The sequence below is a fragment of the Mytilinidion resinicola genome (assembly GCF_010093595.1).
Source record: "Mytilinidion resinicola strain CBS 304.34 unplaced genomic scaffold BDZ99scaffold_7, whole genome shotgun sequence".
Lineage (NCBI taxonomy): Eukaryota > Fungi > Ascomycota > Dothideomycetes > Mytilinidiales > Mytilinidiaceae > Mytilinidion > Mytilinidion resinicola.
Genome location: NW_022985443.1, coordinates 1,031,181 through 1,046,843, shown reverse-complemented (window position 1 = coordinate 1,046,843; position 15,663 = coordinate 1,031,181). Strand labels below are relative to the sequence as shown.

Here is a 15,663-nt window from a genome sequence, read left to right as displayed (position 1 = left end):
TCCCTTTATTAGTATTAAATAGCTTATAATTATAAATAGAAACCTTAACTTTAAAAAACTAATTACCTAGCTATAGATTTCTTATAAAAGCTCCTTTTATAAGGTAATTAGACTTCTTTATATAGGTGTTTTTCTTCCTATTAGCCGGCTTATATATACCCGCATAATTGCAATAAATAAGCACCTTCCGCACCTAAGGTGGAGTGCGCTTATCTATTTTATTATTGTATTTAATAATCGCGTATCCTTTCTTTTTTACCTAATTGTTAACGGACTTTATACCCTTATCTACGGATGCATAGCGGCCCTAGGGGGGCGGCCGGAGCGGTATAGCAGTAAGGGTAGTAATATAGAGGACGTAGTGTTAATATATTATAAGTGCGCAGTTAATATAAATTCCTTATTAAGCATAAATAGTAAGTAAATATAATTAGTGGAATAATATTAATACGGGCCGGCGCTAGGCTAGATATAGAGGGGGTGGCAAGAAGAGAAAAAGGGGGTAATACGGAGAAAATAGGGGGGTAGTAATTAAGCTTGTCCCTAAACTATTCCTAGTTAACCTAAAATACTAACTTTGTATATAGCTAGTATAATATAGATAAGCCTACTTATTACCCCCCTTTTTACTATATATCACCTCCTATTTTGCTGTATATTACCCCCCCTAAATTAAGCCTAGCTCCGGCCCGTATTAATATTGTTCCACTAATTATACTTACTTACTTACAGCCTATACAAAGAATTATATAACTCCTAGAAGCGGAAAGCGCCTATATAGCCACCTCTTAATTGCCGATTGAAAAGAACGCCGTATACACTATTATACTAAGGTTTTACACTCGAATATCCTTATACTGCACCGGCTCCTTTACTACGAACAGCCTCTTCCTTAGAAGTAGATAGAGGGCCATCCTTAAGAGCTGGTTAAATGTTAGGGACTAAGGAAATAGAGCCCTTAGTTACTGTTAGGGTGCCGGCTTATCTGGCGGAGAGATCTAGTGCTATATTAGTAAATTAAAACCCGTTATTAAACAATATTATCGCCTAAGCAACGGCCTAATTAGTGGACCAAAGTTATTACGAGCCGGGGCTAGGCTAAATCTACAAAATAGGGGGTGATAGTATACCTAGAAAAAGCTTTATACTACTTTAAGCTAATTAGGAGATTAGATAAAAGGGGGGGTATATATAGATGCGTTTATCCCTTCCCTAATTCTCGAATTCTTAATGCGTTACTGGGCGGCAATAGAGGAGAAGGTTCTTGCAGGTTAAGTGAATTCAATATTCACGACGAACCTTAGGATGTTTCGCACCCTGAACGTTGGTTCAAGTAAGCCACGCGCGTGGCAGTCGCCTGTTTCCGGCTTAATAGTCACGTGCTCAAACCCCATAAAATGGTGTCACCCCTGTGTCAACATGCCTCAGCCCTGCAGAACAGCGTGCTGACGTTAACCACGTTAACTTAGTCGTATTATATTGTATATTCATATTATGACGTGGCTCCTTTCGCTCTGCCTTGAGCTGTCGCTTAATCTCCATCTCCACCCACCGCAGTCGAGCAGTCTTTCGCGGCGATTGCTGGCCTCTGCATCCAAGCCAAACCTCGCATTTCGAAAAGTTCGCAGAGGATCGCTGGTACGAACAATCTTATACTTCGAGACAGGATGTGCACGGCTGCCGAAAACCACTGCCCTTGCTGTTGCACGAACCACGGCGGAGTGTATTCCCTTCCCTGTCCCGTCTTTTATCAGTTACGGCCTGGTCAACAAGGCTTCGTTCACATAAATCACACCATTGATGAACGGAACTCAAAGGTAGTACTGGAAATCTGCGACCGTTGCAGGCGCAGGGAGCAAAAGCACTCATGGTTGAAGGACAAGTGGGCCAACCTCTCTCGGCCGATCCGGGTCAAGGTCTCAAAACATACCGCTTGCGAGATCTGCCAAAATTACCAAGTGGAAGAAGACCAGCCACTCAGGATCATCCCACTATTTTAGGTCAGTAACAGTAAAGTCCAGCAGTAGAAGCGGCAGTCCTAACGAAGATGTTTCAAGGTGCCAATCATTCGTGCAACTCTACCTATCGAGATTGAACGAGTTCGACACATTCTGAAGAACTTGAAGTTAGTGGAAGCGTTTTAGACGGGTGTGGTAGTATCGAATATGGGGTTCTCGTCACTATACTATTTCATTACTTCTGAATACTTCTGAAAAATCGAATCTGCACTGGTATGAAAACTTTCACTATGGGCTCCCCTTATGTTCTCTGCGATTGATCTTCTCATCGTGACAAAAGGTGGCGATCGTCTTGAAAATATATTATGTCGTTGTGTTGCATTTTTAAAGTGGCTACAGTCTGTGGTTGGGACGCATAAAGAGTGATATATTTCTCCTGATTCGTCTTCTATAACGGCTGTTTCTAAACAAGGACTAATATAGCTATCCCTACTGGAATAAAACCCTTTGCAAAGCTCGCAAGCATACGTATAACCTATTACCTTATCTGATCTGTATTACAAAAAACGTTATAGTCGTATCTATGTAAAGAATCTCAGCTTCCTAGCTCGCTAGGTCCTTGGTTTAATGCCTGCCGATGATTGAGCGGGGACTCAGCATGAATGTCAACCGACACGACACCTCACACAGCACAAATTTCTGACACCTTTGAAGCCAACCAGCAGCAAAGCGAACGAAGGTAGTCCAGTTATCGGAACACTAAAGATACGCGCGAAACTCGATCTCCACAACCCCCATCCCAGCAACCTCATCCCTATCCCACCCCCTCCATACCCCGCACCCGCACCCTCGCCGTCCCACCAACGCGTCAGCCCTACCAACGCCTCTCCTCACTCCTTCCCTACCACGCTTTCCTTTCCATCCGTCTCCGTCTTGCTTTGAGCTGGCGAACTCGCCGCCTCGACGCTCCCACGCGCCGCAGGCCAAGACTTGTCCCCATGCGCAATCAACGCGTCCCCGACCGCTTTCACAACCAAGAATGCCACAACTGCTGTCAAGAAGATCACCAGCACGGTCCCGATGGCGAGCGCGCTCTTCACGCTCCCGCGCGCGATCCCGCCCTCGGCCGGCGCCATGGAGAGGGTGGTGACGAGGTGGGTGAGGAGGAGGCTGCCGATGGCGGCGCCGGCGAGGGGGTTGGAGGCGGAGCTGGAGCTGGGGCTGCTGGTTTGAGGGGTGGGTGGTGCGGGAGTGGGCGAGTTGAAGCAGGCGAAAAGGAGGAAGGTAGGGATTGCGAGGAGCGCGAGGGTGCAGATGAAGGCGGTGATGGCGGCGGTGGCGTGCAGGCCGAGGGTGATGCTTGTGACGAGGAGGGTGGGGCAGGGCATGGTGGTAGTTTGGGACGTGTGAGGCGTGGGAGGGGGAGGGTAGGGATTGGTCTGGCGGGATTGGGATTGGGTTTGTGGGGAGCGAGATGTGGATGTAGAAGGATCGAAATCTAGGTCGGGGTTACGTTGTAAGGGTAGAGTGACGGCACAGTGAGAGGGTGCTCGAGCGAAGGATGGGTTTCGTGAGAATTAAGAAGTGAAGGTTATGAAAAAAGCGTTGTGGATTTGAGTATTAGAAGAGTTTACGGAGTTGTACAAGCGACTCAGCCACGAGGCTCTGTTGGTAAGGCAATTCGGTGGCGACGAGGCAGATTCCACTGATCGGCATGAACCACCAGCAGGGATCGAAGTTATGGTAAAGAATGGAGCGTAAATCAAGAAGCCCCTTCCTTGCTTACCCTTCCTGCTTACCTTGAGGGGATTGTAGTGTTCTGGACGTCGAGTTTGTTGATGCCTTGTTGCCTCGATGATGCTCGGAGGTTGGTGTTGTGCGGCCTTATGGCAAGGCTGAATAAGCGCCAATCCCAATGCGGGATACACGTGATGCGCACCAAGAGAATCAGTGAGGCTGTACACGACGATCGCAACTACAACAACTGGGTTGTATATTGGAGGGATTGCGCTATTGCGTATAGTGGCTGAGTTCCCAATATTCAGAGTGTTTGTGTATTGACTTTTATGAAAAGATTTGCGGAAGATAAGTGCCAGTCCGAGTGTTGATGGTAAGAGGCTGAGAGTGAAACACTATAATACCAGAGAAAAGCTAAGGATAGGCGTGCACGAAAGAACTTATGAGGTGTGAATAGGCGAACGTCTTAAGGGAGGTTTTAGCAATGAAGGGGTCGAATAAATGAAGTAGTGAAGCAGTACTAGAAACGAGCGGCGTCCAGTTCTTCCCTATGCAGCCGCTTTCACTCTCATAGGCAAAAAAATTTCCGTCTCGTCATCGCAACACCTCCACGAACTCCATTTCCTCGGCTATCCATGCAATTCCGCAATTCCAGCAGCGAGCAAGATCCCCACAATGATCCAGACAAACGCATACAACCCCGCCAGCACCCCCAAAATCACAATCAGACTCTGCAAACTCCCCATAAGCCAACTCTTCCCAGCCACCGCCTCCTCCGGGCTCGCCCGCGGCCGCTTCTTCGCATAAGCAACCGTGGAAGCGAGGTGCACCAGGGTAGCAAAAGGGAAGAGCACGCACGTGGTTACGATCGGCGGGATCTGGACCTCGTCGGAGCCGAGGGCCATGAGCTCGTAGGATAGTAGGTATATAGCGGCAACTAGGGTTGCGGTGGTGGAGAGGAAGATGGAGAAGACGGTTACGGGACGGATGGCGGGCTGGAAGGTGGAGGAGAGGAAGGAGGGAGGTGGCGTTGGATAGCTGGGTTGGAGGTGGCGGCGGCTTGGCTGGCGCTTTGATGCCAATTCGTAGGGAGGTGGTGCCGTTCCGTTTGGTGTTAAGTCGGAAAGGGGGAGGGCGAATGCCATGGTGTAGGTGGTGTGGCAGAGATGCTCGTTTGACGATGGTATGTGAGCGAGAGCTGCGAAGTTGACGATGGCGATGAGCTGATGAAGAGTAGATGTGCCACTGAGAAGGGTTTTTGGAGCTTGTTTTGGAGCGTGGTCCAATATCGTAATCCATCTAGGTGCCAAATTTCCATGGTTCAGCACCAGCACGGCCATGGGGCGTATTTCCGGAAATACTATTCGAGCCCATATTTTTAGATTCTTTCTCCACAAGATGCGGAGGTGAGGGGGAAATACCAAAATAGAGCTGCGGATGATATCCTTCAGGAGACTTATTGCCCCAGTTAAATACGTAAGGTGTTTAGTATGATCTCACTCGATACAACCGCACTTTACCAGCCCACACCAGACTCCCCACAATAATCCAGGCAATTCCATAAAGCATTCCTACCACTATTGACAAAATCAACAGACTCCAAAAGGCGCCAACAAGCCACGATTTTGCCGATATGGAAGAGAGTAAGGCGGAATTGTGTACTTCCGCATATCCCATTGCGAAAGACCTAGTAAGATAGTGGTAGGGCGGCCAGAAAAGCAGGCTGATAATGCTGGGCGACGAAGTATCCCTGCTCGTTGAGAGCTTGTTGCGTTTTCCAGGATCTATCAGCTTGCGGAAGAGGAATAATATGGCGAAAAAAACCGCCGATATGAAAACCACTGTGGTGGAGAGTATGATCCATTTGGCGATGAAGCGGAATCCAGGCCCATAGGTTGACTTGAGAGACTTGTAGGCTTGCTTGTAGGTTTCCATTTGGTTTGTCGTGATGCTTTGTGTGAAAAGCTGATATAGATATGATATGATAGAAGTGGTGGAGCAAGCTCATCAATGAAAGTGTTGAAAGAGAATGGAAAATCTTCTTGGTGCTATCCCTTGGGATATTATACTAGTGAGTCCAGGAACCACTTTGGCTCGCCCAATCAATTCGTCCATGTTGAAATAGACATATCATCTACTCACCCCACCCTACCATGAATTGCCATACTTCGACTGACTATACCTACTGTTGAAGAACTGCACACACCTTGCATCCAGATTTGTCGACTGCACAACCGTAAGATTCGCAAATGTGTTCCCCGAATTGCCTAAAATACCAATATATGCGCCACCACTCCCTGTGCTGACCTTCGGCCATGCAGGATCCGGTCCACCATCGGGATTTTTTGCAAACGTAGCCCATGCCGTTTGCACGTAGCTGCTCAGTGCGATCTCCTGGGCGGTCGCTCCAGAAGAAGGGTACGTCCCGAACACAATTGGAAGTTCAATAGTGTGATAAACACCACGGTTTGTGAAGCCTGGTACGCTGCCGTAGTTGGCAAATGAGGCGTTGAAGTAGTAGCGCCAAGCTGGAATACCGGCTGTTGCATCGTCGGCGGTGACGACTGACGCAGGCTATGAAGAGAGATGGCGTTAGTTCTTGAGTTATAAAGCGTGCAGAACTAGGAGATGATAAGAAAGTACCTACGCATTGATACACCCACTCAGTCCAGCACTGCGCGGTCGCGGAGTCTTGGTCTGGGTACGTCCCGGGGACGGGATATGCAGCGACGATGTCAGCGTCGTTGGACCCGCGGATATAATTGTCAACAAAATACTGCAAGTTCAAGCCGTTTTGACCATTGAATGAGGCTGAGAAAAGGCGCCCCTCTTGCGCGTTGGTTCCTTGTAATACCGGTACTTTGGCAATATTTCCTGCGAGGCGTGCAGCTTCTGGATTCACGAGGTTAGTGACGCCGTCCTGTATGGGTGGGAAGCCGTAATTTATATATGCGCCGTTGTTAGTGTATCGTGCTTCGATGGCACTCTTTATGTTGGTCGCCGCTATTTTTTGCATGCAGCCGAGATTAGGGGGTGTGACGCTGCAACCTAGCCCAGAGGCGAGGTTGTTCCATTCCGTCGAGTCCGTCGAGTTGGAGGCACTGCCCGGTGTTACTGAGGAGGTGCCACTCTCCATAATCGCGGCACGAAAGGGAGTATTGTTCGGCATGGTGGTTACCAGGCGGTCGACGGAGGTTGCCCCAGAGCTATATTGACTTCTTAGACCGGATATGGGGAAGGAAAGAGATTGGAGTTGGAAATACCTCTCGCCAAAGATCGTGACTTTGGCAGGATCACCTCCAAATGCTGCAATGTTGCTTTGAACCCCTTTGAAGAATGAAAAGTCAACGCTGTTTCGCTTCATACGGAAAATATTACGGTCACTTACATTGCAAAGCTAGTCTCTGATCGTAGAAGCCTACATTCCATTGTGTTGACCCTATCTCACTAGAGTGGGGGAAGCCGAAGACTACGTCTCTTAAGTAAATGTCTTCATGGATAAATAGACGGCTGTCTTACTATTCGTGCGATAGTTTGCAGCCACGACAATGACATCTTGGAAGGCTGCAAAACTAGATCCGTCATACAGCGGCATTGATGCAGTGCCATACTGCAAATCTCCGCCGTATATCCAAAACATAACCGCCTTTCCCGTGGAGCCTGTGCTTGGGACATAGACGTTGAGGTATAGGCAGTCTTCACTTTCTCCGGGATCAGGAGTGTCAAATAGTTCTTTGATTTGGGTTTGATTTGGAATTATGGCACCAACTTCTTCGGCGTCAGTAGTATATTGGGGGAGTAAGAAGGATATGCTGACTGGTAAATTGTTGCATGCAGGCCGGTTTCCATTTATTGGCTTGTATTGTGCCGTACGTTGGCGCAGGTTGCGGCGTGGCAAAGCGAAGTGTGCTAGTTGGTACGGCTGCGAATGGGATGCCTAGGAATTTGTTTACGGATGCAGTGGCACTCGGGAGAGTTGTGGTTGTCCCGACCAGGGTCCCACCGGAGATAGTCACGGTGGGAAGAGCCGCAAGCACAGTGGCAGAAGATACAAATAACGATGTAAGTAGAGTGACCCTCATCACGAACAGATCTGGCCAATCTGATGGAATCCGAGAAATACAGAACAGAAATCTCAGACGCAGAGGATTCGTGGGATAATAAAAGCACTCACAAATCTTCGAAGTGTTTATAAAAGGCACATTTGTGCTCGAATGATGTTGCTACTTTTGGAGAATTTGGCCCCCACCTCAATACTTCTCAAACGCTTACAGGCATTCACTCTGTAGGTTACAGATTCCCTCACTTATCCCTACTTTCATCATCCCAATCTAACTGCTAGATATTAGCATGTCGTTTCCTCCTCCCTAATATTAGCAATTGAGCAAGGCTGTAACGAAGGAGCAGGAAAAAGTACACGAACAGCCTCGAAGTGCAAGGCTAGTGGCACGTGAACAGGAAAAATCCTATTATCAGACCCCAAATTATCGAGCACAGATACCCCGCTGTGACCACGATATGTCAGTGGTTTCTAACTGCAGCGAGTTGTACTATCGTGGTACGGGCTATGGAGGCGGCCCCAGCTCAGGGACCTGGACCTGGTAGTCGTGGAACTTAGGACGCAACTAGCCTCGAATCCTTCCTAAGGATCTCTACCCCGCAGATAGGGGCGGGGATTCCCTCCTCCCTAGTCTCACGTGAAGCCTTAGTGCGCAGCGCGGTAATACTGAGAGACGGCAGCTTTTTGGATGTTAGAACATTCTAAGGGGAGAGGTGGCCCAGAGTGGGGAACAATCAACTTAAGTTGATAGATTGATTGATTTGATTTGGTTCAACCAAATCAATCAATCAATCCGAAGAGGTGGATTTTATCAATCAAATCAACTTCAAGGCATCAAATTGATTGATTTGATTGGTTTGATTGATTCCTATTTGCGGAGCGTAGATAGAGTATCCTATAGAGAGCCCACCTAGCAGAAGTGCTTACTAAGCAGTCTCCTAACCCTGATTTTCATCCTAACTTACATCAACGCGTCCAACACCATACCACCTCTGTACAATATCGCACCCAGCAATGAATCAGAACCTTCAGAACGTACAGCAGGAAGTTATCGCACGCGCAAATCGAAAGAAACCTCCCCGTAAGGTTAATTCTATGCGCGCCGAAGTCAACACGAATGAACACGTCGAAACACCTGCCACGAACGACGACGACGTTGACAACGACAACCTATATGAGAACCTTAATTGGCTACGGGTACCGCATCTGCAGAGAAGGCCTTACGAAACCTTACAACCGTTAAAAGCAAGCTGGATTTACGCGTACGGTTGGCCTGTTTACCATTGAAAGCAGCGCCAGAAGTTCTGGCTCTGCAAGTACTGCCACATATACAGAATACCTAGCGGCGAGTTCAACGTTAAGAAGGCTACTTTGTTAGCTATAGCTTACCTAGGGCGGCAATAGCGTGGCCACGGGGTTAATAAAGATGGCCAGATTAACTTCTCTACTCTAAACCAGACGTTAGTATTGGCGATAATGCAGTTCCAGGGCATTAATGTTCCACAGGACGTGGCCAACAAGCTGGCGGACAGCTTTAATCGGGCGAAGTTTCTACGCGCTGTTTAATACTAGGTTGCTAATAATAATTAGGCTTTACGCATTATTAAGAAGCCTGCCTTCCGCAGTATAATTGCTGCTGCTAGACCTATTACTAAATTAAGCCTATAGAAGACCTATTATACACTCTAAAAATCTATTATAGCTAAGTATAATTCCTATATACCCGCTGTAATTAAACACCTCTAGTAGGCAACTAGCCTTATCTATATATTATTTAATAATTGGACTTTAGTTAGCAATAAGCGTGCGCTTACTAGGATATATATATATTATCTAAATAAGAATAGCCGGCCAGAGGACTACTTATTAGGCCTGCCTATTTTTCTAGGCCAGTACTTAGGTAAGAATATTGTGGAGATAGTTAGCTTAATATTATAATTATTTAAAATTAATACTAAGCGCCTTAGCTACTTTATACTTAATAATACTATAAATAATAATACTGCTTTAATAGCAATAGCCGATAAGTTTAAGTTTAGTATCTCCTAGTATTAGTTATACTATACCTGCTATATTCTTAACTTAGCTGCCTAAGCAATTATATAGGGTAAGAATAAGAAGGTATTTAAAAGTATAGATATAAATATATAGGTAAAATTATATCTCTAATTTTATTACTATTCTATATTATACTAATAGTAATATAGAAAAAAAAACTGCTAATAGTAAAGTAAAGGAAAGCCGGGCCTATTAGGGTGCTATTTAATATTATATTATCTATTAGCGCCTTTCTATAAGCCTAAGAGCTGTTTATTAAGCTATAGGCAGAGGACTTAAAGCGCTGTAATAAATCTTATAAACTAAAAAAGCTTATTAAGCCTATTAGAACTTAGTAGAACTTTTACTATAATTACTTTAAGCGCGCCTATAAGCTCTAAGGCCTTTTTAACGCATATATATATATAAAGCTTAAGAAATATAATATTAAAGCAGTATCTTAGCGCAAGAATATAAAAAAGGAGAAACTGCGGTGCTTTATTAAGGAGTAAGGGCTAAATACAGGTAATTAGGTAATAATTATAGAGTATAAGCAGCTGCTTAAGCTGTTTAAAAATGCAATAATATAGCTATAAGGCAGAGGTTTAGCTAGTAGCTATAGAGCTATTTAGGAAGTTCTTATTATATTTAAATAGCTACTCTTAGCCCTTAAGAAGCAGAAGAAGAGGCTTAAGGCTATTAACTATAAAAATCTAGATATACCTAAAAATTACTTAGTTATTAATATTAATACCGCCTATAAAAAGCTTATAGATTACTATAGGAAGATAGAAAACACCCCTATCTATTTTGCAGCTATAATACTTTATCCAGCATATAAACACGCGCTTAAGGGGCTATAGAAGGTGCTAAAGGATTATAATATAAAGCGCGATAGGCTATATCTATATAAGAACTGGCTTTTAAATAGCTATAGCTCCTTCTAGCTGCTGTAGCAGGCATATAAGGATAAGGTGGCTGTAAAGGCTGCTGGCGCAGCATCTCCTACCTTGTCTCCTAATATAAGGCCTGTAAAACGCTGTTAAACAAGCCCTATAAATAACCGAGCAGACTTCCTTAGGAACTCTATAGAGGAGGGCAAGCAGGAGATGGAGGAAACTGTTAACAACAAGTACAAGAGGTGGAAGCGCGAGCCAACTCTAAAACAGGACAACCTACTAGCGAAGGACCCTATTTAGTACTAGGTTATCACAAGAGATCGCTATCCTATTCTAGGCCAGCTAGCCCTTGATATCTACTCCATCCCAGCCTCCTTAGCTAATTGTGAGAGAATTTTCAGCGAACTTGGCGATTTCCTGGGCGTACGACGCCTTAATATAAAGCCTGAGTTACTTAGTGCTCTGCAATCTATACGCTCCTGGCGTTGAATTGGCATCAAACCTCCTAAGTAGTAATCAACTTATCAATCAATCTATCAATCAAACCAATCAATTCAACTTGGGGGTCAAAAAGTATCAATCTCATCAACTCAACTTGAGCATCTCAGAAATTAATCAAATCAAATCAAATCAATCACAGCCTGTTCAACGAAGCAATCAATCAACTTGGAGACGTCAAAGTTGATTGATTGATTGATCCCCACTCTGGCCACAACACGGCGATAAATTGGCCAATTTCAAACATGCCCTGATAGCTCGGTATGAGATGAAAGATCTAGGGGAAGCCTCCTGGTTCCTAGGCATTCGTATACTCCGTGACCGAGCCGCCGGCCAACTGTGGCTTTGCCAGGATTTGTATATCGACAAAATTGCAGGCAAATTCCGGCAGAAGGAGGCCCTCCGTGTGTATACGCCGATGGCCACAGATGGCCTTATTCCCTATGAAGCCGCAGCAGCCAGTGCATCCTCTATCCACGGCTATCAACAGAAAATAGGGTCATTGCTCTATGCAGCTATTAATACACGGCCGGATATAGCCCGTACAACCTCACGGCTGGCCGAATTTGCCAGGAACCCGTCGCCCGCTCACCACCATGCTGCTGACCGAGCACTTGCCTATCTCTATCAAACAAGGGGATATGCACTGCAGTATTCTGCCTCCACGATCAACACCGATCAAATGCTTGTACGAGCCAGCGATGCCAGCTTTGCCGACGATGTTGCTACACGCCGAAGCTCACAAGGATATATCCTGAAGCTTTTTGGTGGCCCTGTCGATTGGAAGGCCACCAAACAAACGCACGTGACGAAGTCCTCCACCGATGCAGAGCTTACAGCTATATCGGCAGCTGTGTCGGAATTCATGTGGTGGCAACGCCTATTTGTACACCTAGATCTAGCCCTAGAGGGCAACCAGGCCATTTCCGTGCTGTGCGATAACCAGCAAACCATCCGGCTACTTACAACGGCCGGCAGCAAGCTTACTACTAGCCTTAAGCACGTTGATATACACAGCCACTGGCTACGCCAAGAAGTACAAGCCGGCAACGTACAAATTGAATGGATTGCATCCGAACGTATGATAGCAGACGGCTTTACAAAGGTCCTATCTCGACAGAAACACGAGAATTTCGTTCGACAGCTCAACCTCGTTGATATATTCGATCGCATCGGCCAGGGCACCACGGCCAATGAATCCGACGGCGACAAATAGCCCTACAAACACCACAAATTGCCAAGATTTCCTATATCTCATGCACTTCTACAGTCTCATCTCTCTTCCGAAGTTGGGGGGTGACTTGGAGTTGCTGGCATAGTAGCTGCCTACATGCCTAGCCAGTTACAACTTCTACAGAGAGGGGTTGGGGTACGGTGGCCTACCGTGCCTACCGTGCCTACTGCTGTCTCTAATTAGTGCTTCTGCCTACGCGTACAGTCACTTCCTACGTAGTATATAGTTTGGCCTTCGGGCCCCCGAAATAAGACAGAGTTCACGTCAATTTGCAACCTGAGTAGTTCCGATAGATCGTCTTATCGCCAAATCCAAGTATTATAAAAACACTTTGACCGGACCTTTCAGGGAGTCAAAGACCGGCGTTGTTCTTCCTCTTGAAGATGAAAGTGTGGAAACCATTGAGCTCTTCACGGCTTGGTTGGAGACTGGAATGCTGCTCATTTCGCCGGAAGAACAAGAAGACGAAAGCGAGAATGATGGCAGTATCGCGTCTTGTGAAGGCAGTGAAGGTGATAATACTAAGGACATTGATAAAGTAGAAGAAGACGAATTAGAGGAAGACAAATTAGAGAACACAAAAATGTACCGGGAGTGGGCAGATGCTATCATAAACCAACGCCAAGAGGATATCATGAAGCTTCGCGATTTGTACATTTTCGCTGATTTCACAGATGTACCGGATCTGCGCGAGGCTATCGTTCAAAAATTGGAGAGGCGTTCTTGGACTGCCACCCTAGGGTTCGAGGTCCCGTTACTCCTCGAAATACGCCATGATCGTCTCCATTCTGACTCACCTTTCGTCAAGGCTCTTCTGGCATACATGACATGGAGATATGGCTAGGCAGCCGTCGATGAGGGTTACGACCTAGGGAAGTCTCAGCTTTAGGCAAGCTAGCGCCGGACATGTTGGTCGAGATAGTTAAGGCGTTTCAGAAAGGTTCCGAGGCCAGACTGAAAGCCATGGATTGGCATGGTATGCCTGAACATTATCCTGTTTTCTTTGAGAACTGCTACTATCACGAACATGAGAAATCTGGTGAAGTGGGCAAAAGATTGATCGAGGAATGTCGGCAAAAGCGGGAGAAGTATTTCATCGAGGGGGACTTCAAGTTCGAGCGACATAAGGACGAGGACGGGCACTGGGGACGGCGAACTGGGTATCGACCAGAACATGACATTGTCAGAAGCTGGGCGCCTAACTAGTATGTCTATTAGAGCGAGAATGAAGAGGAACGAGAAAGATATGGAGAACTGGAACAGTAATGTCAAGTAAGACGGCTTCCACTAGAGGAGCGAGTGAGCCGTTGGGTACAGTCATTCCGAAGCTATTGATCCGCCGCAGAAGGCTCTTGATAGATGATGGCGGCCTTTGTTGGTTGTGAAGCTGGTCTTTGAAACGCCTTGAAATACATTCGTCTTCTGGTTGGATGAAGAGATGCCTGCAATATCGTTATTTCAGTTTCCAGAGCGTTGTATGTCTAAACGCTCTACGTGACGAGTTCGCAAAGACTACTGATGAGATTGAAAAATCAATCAGTTTGATGTCAGAAAGTGCTGCAAGCTTTAATACCCGCTTGACGCTTCCGGAACTGCTTTGAAGTGGCAAACTCGGGGTGAATATATTTTGGATGCTTCCCACAAGGTGCGCTCTCGCAAGCGTATCTCAAACCTAGATTGTAGGTTGGAGACTGCTCTTGGTGGATCATCCAGAGCACAACACCAAAACAGCGCGTCCAAAGTCAAGATGTCCTTACCGCCAGCGCCGGGGAGTCTCAGGGTCCACCTGAGCTAGACCGGTAAGTATTCCATCGCCGTAATTTCTTGTTTTCGAGCTCCCCTGATGTCCGGTAGTTGGAAGTCAGATGACTACGCGATATGCAAGGTCGGATCTGAAGGCGAAGAGAAACAGACGTTTCAGGTCTCCAGGAACGCACTATACGATGTATGGGGACCGTCATCAACGTTCCGAAGACTCTTTGAAGCTCCAGAGAACACGTCCTCCGACGGCGTCGTAACTCTGAACGATTAAGCGTCCGGGCATTCGAGATTATCGATATGTGGCTTCGGTGGGATTTTAATGATTCGTCGATTCTCTGCCACATACCGACGTTCAGAGCGGCACGTAGCAGAGCCAGGACCGAAAGAGGCCTGAAACGCAAGCGTAGCGCAGACGAAGGGCCGCATGCAGGCAACGACACCAACCTTCCAGGATTCAACGAAGCTTTCGATGAGCTGTTCGATGCATACGTCTTTGCAACAACCTACAAAGGTACGATTGCAAGAACTTACGCAAGAAGATTATTTCGGATCTGGAATACAACTGGAATAATACCATATGTATCCCAAACGCGAGTGTCTTGACCAGAGTGTGTAAATGGCTCGATTACGACTCGCCATTGACAACGTCCATCTTCTTCTGCTGGGCAAAGAACGTGGATCCCAAAAGTATAGCTCCCAACGATCGACGCAGATCATGTTATTACCTCAGGAGTTCTTCTTTGAATGGCTGGTCATAGAAAAGTGAGTGTCTATGGCTAGAAGACAGGATATGATGGACGGGTCTTCACCAGAAGCGCTGGATGCGGTTATATATCCATGCCAATGGCATGAGCATGGAGAAGATGTGGCCGAGGAGGAGGAATGTCGACAGGGCGATTGAGTCCGTGAAGAGGGCTGAATACTGGCAATGCATAGCTGGAAAACAGTGTAGTCTTAGTAAGTAGAATACGGTACGATCCAAACGGAACAGCAGGCCTGATCAGTGAAATGAACCAATGCGAAAATAGTACTTACTACTAGTCACTACTGGAGCATTAGCATCTCAGCATCTTGTGCCTAGCTCCATAATCCCCACGATCGACATTGCCGTCCACCCCAGACCGCATCCAACATCCTGCATCTGCAAGCCGAAGTTCCCTCTCCGACAAACTCACGATACCGACCTCTCAGCCTGCCGTAATATATCCATTCGAATTGTCGCATCTTCGCCAGTACTCTTCACAACGTTAACGCGCACCCCGCTAGCCTCACATAATAGCCTCACACAGTCTCGTTCGTACATCATCGGATGGGACGCCGACGGGGCGGCTGCACACGCGGGGTTGGGGCCAATCTAGCCGATGGCAGAGTGGCAGGTAACACCAGCCGGTGTGGAAGCCCGAGGGCCGTACGCTGGGCTGGTGACCAGGAAAATGACGGTATGAAGAGCGACTGTTGTAGATCGGGTTGATTGGGACA

The 15,663-nt window shown here is 46.7% G+C and overlaps 4 protein-coding genes across 4 annotated transcripts; 1 reads left to right on the top strand and 3 right to left on the bottom strand.

Moving 5' to 3' along the window:
• Positions 1-2,812: 2,812 nt before the first annotated feature.
• BDZ99DRAFT_497360 (uncharacterized protein) lies at positions 2,813-3,346 on the bottom strand (the record flags this gene model as incomplete). The annotated part of the gene is made up of 1 exon (XM_033723507.1): positions 2,813-3,346. A coding segment is annotated over one exon (533 nt), but the record flags the coding sequence as incomplete, so codon positions are not given.
• Positions 3,347-4,324: 978 nt separating this feature from the next.
• BDZ99DRAFT_475208 (uncharacterized protein) lies at positions 4,325-5,035 on the bottom strand (the record flags this gene model as incomplete). The annotated part of the gene is made up of 1 exon (XM_033721967.1): positions 4,325-5,035. One exon carries the CDS (start codon positions 5,033-5,035, stop codon positions 4,325-4,327), a length of 711 nt encoding a protein of 236 aa, XP_033578647.1.
• Positions 5,036-5,742: 707 nt separating this feature from the next.
• BDZ99DRAFT_440582 (alpha/beta-hydrolase) lies at positions 5,743-7,777 on the bottom strand (the record flags this gene model as incomplete). The annotated part of the gene is made up of 6 exons (XM_033717724.1): positions 5,743-6,269; positions 6,343-6,901; positions 6,959-7,022; positions 7,084-7,164; positions 7,215-7,427; positions 7,513-7,777. 6 exons carry the CDS (start codon positions 7,775-7,777, stop codon positions 5,844-5,846), a joined length of 1,608 nt encoding a protein of 535 aa, XP_033578646.1. The 3' UTR covers positions 5,743-5,843.
• A 5,079-nt stretch (positions 7,778-12,856) lies between these two features.
• On the top strand, positions 12,857-13,267 carry BDZ99DRAFT_475206 (uncharacterized protein; the record flags this gene model as incomplete). Its single annotated transcript, XM_033721966.1, has 1 exon — positions 12,857-13,267. The coding sequence occupies one exon, from the start codon at positions 12,857-12,859 to the stop codon at positions 13,265-13,267; it is 411 nt and encodes a 136-aa protein (XP_033578645.1).
• Positions 13,268-15,663: the final 2,396 nt, after the last annotated feature.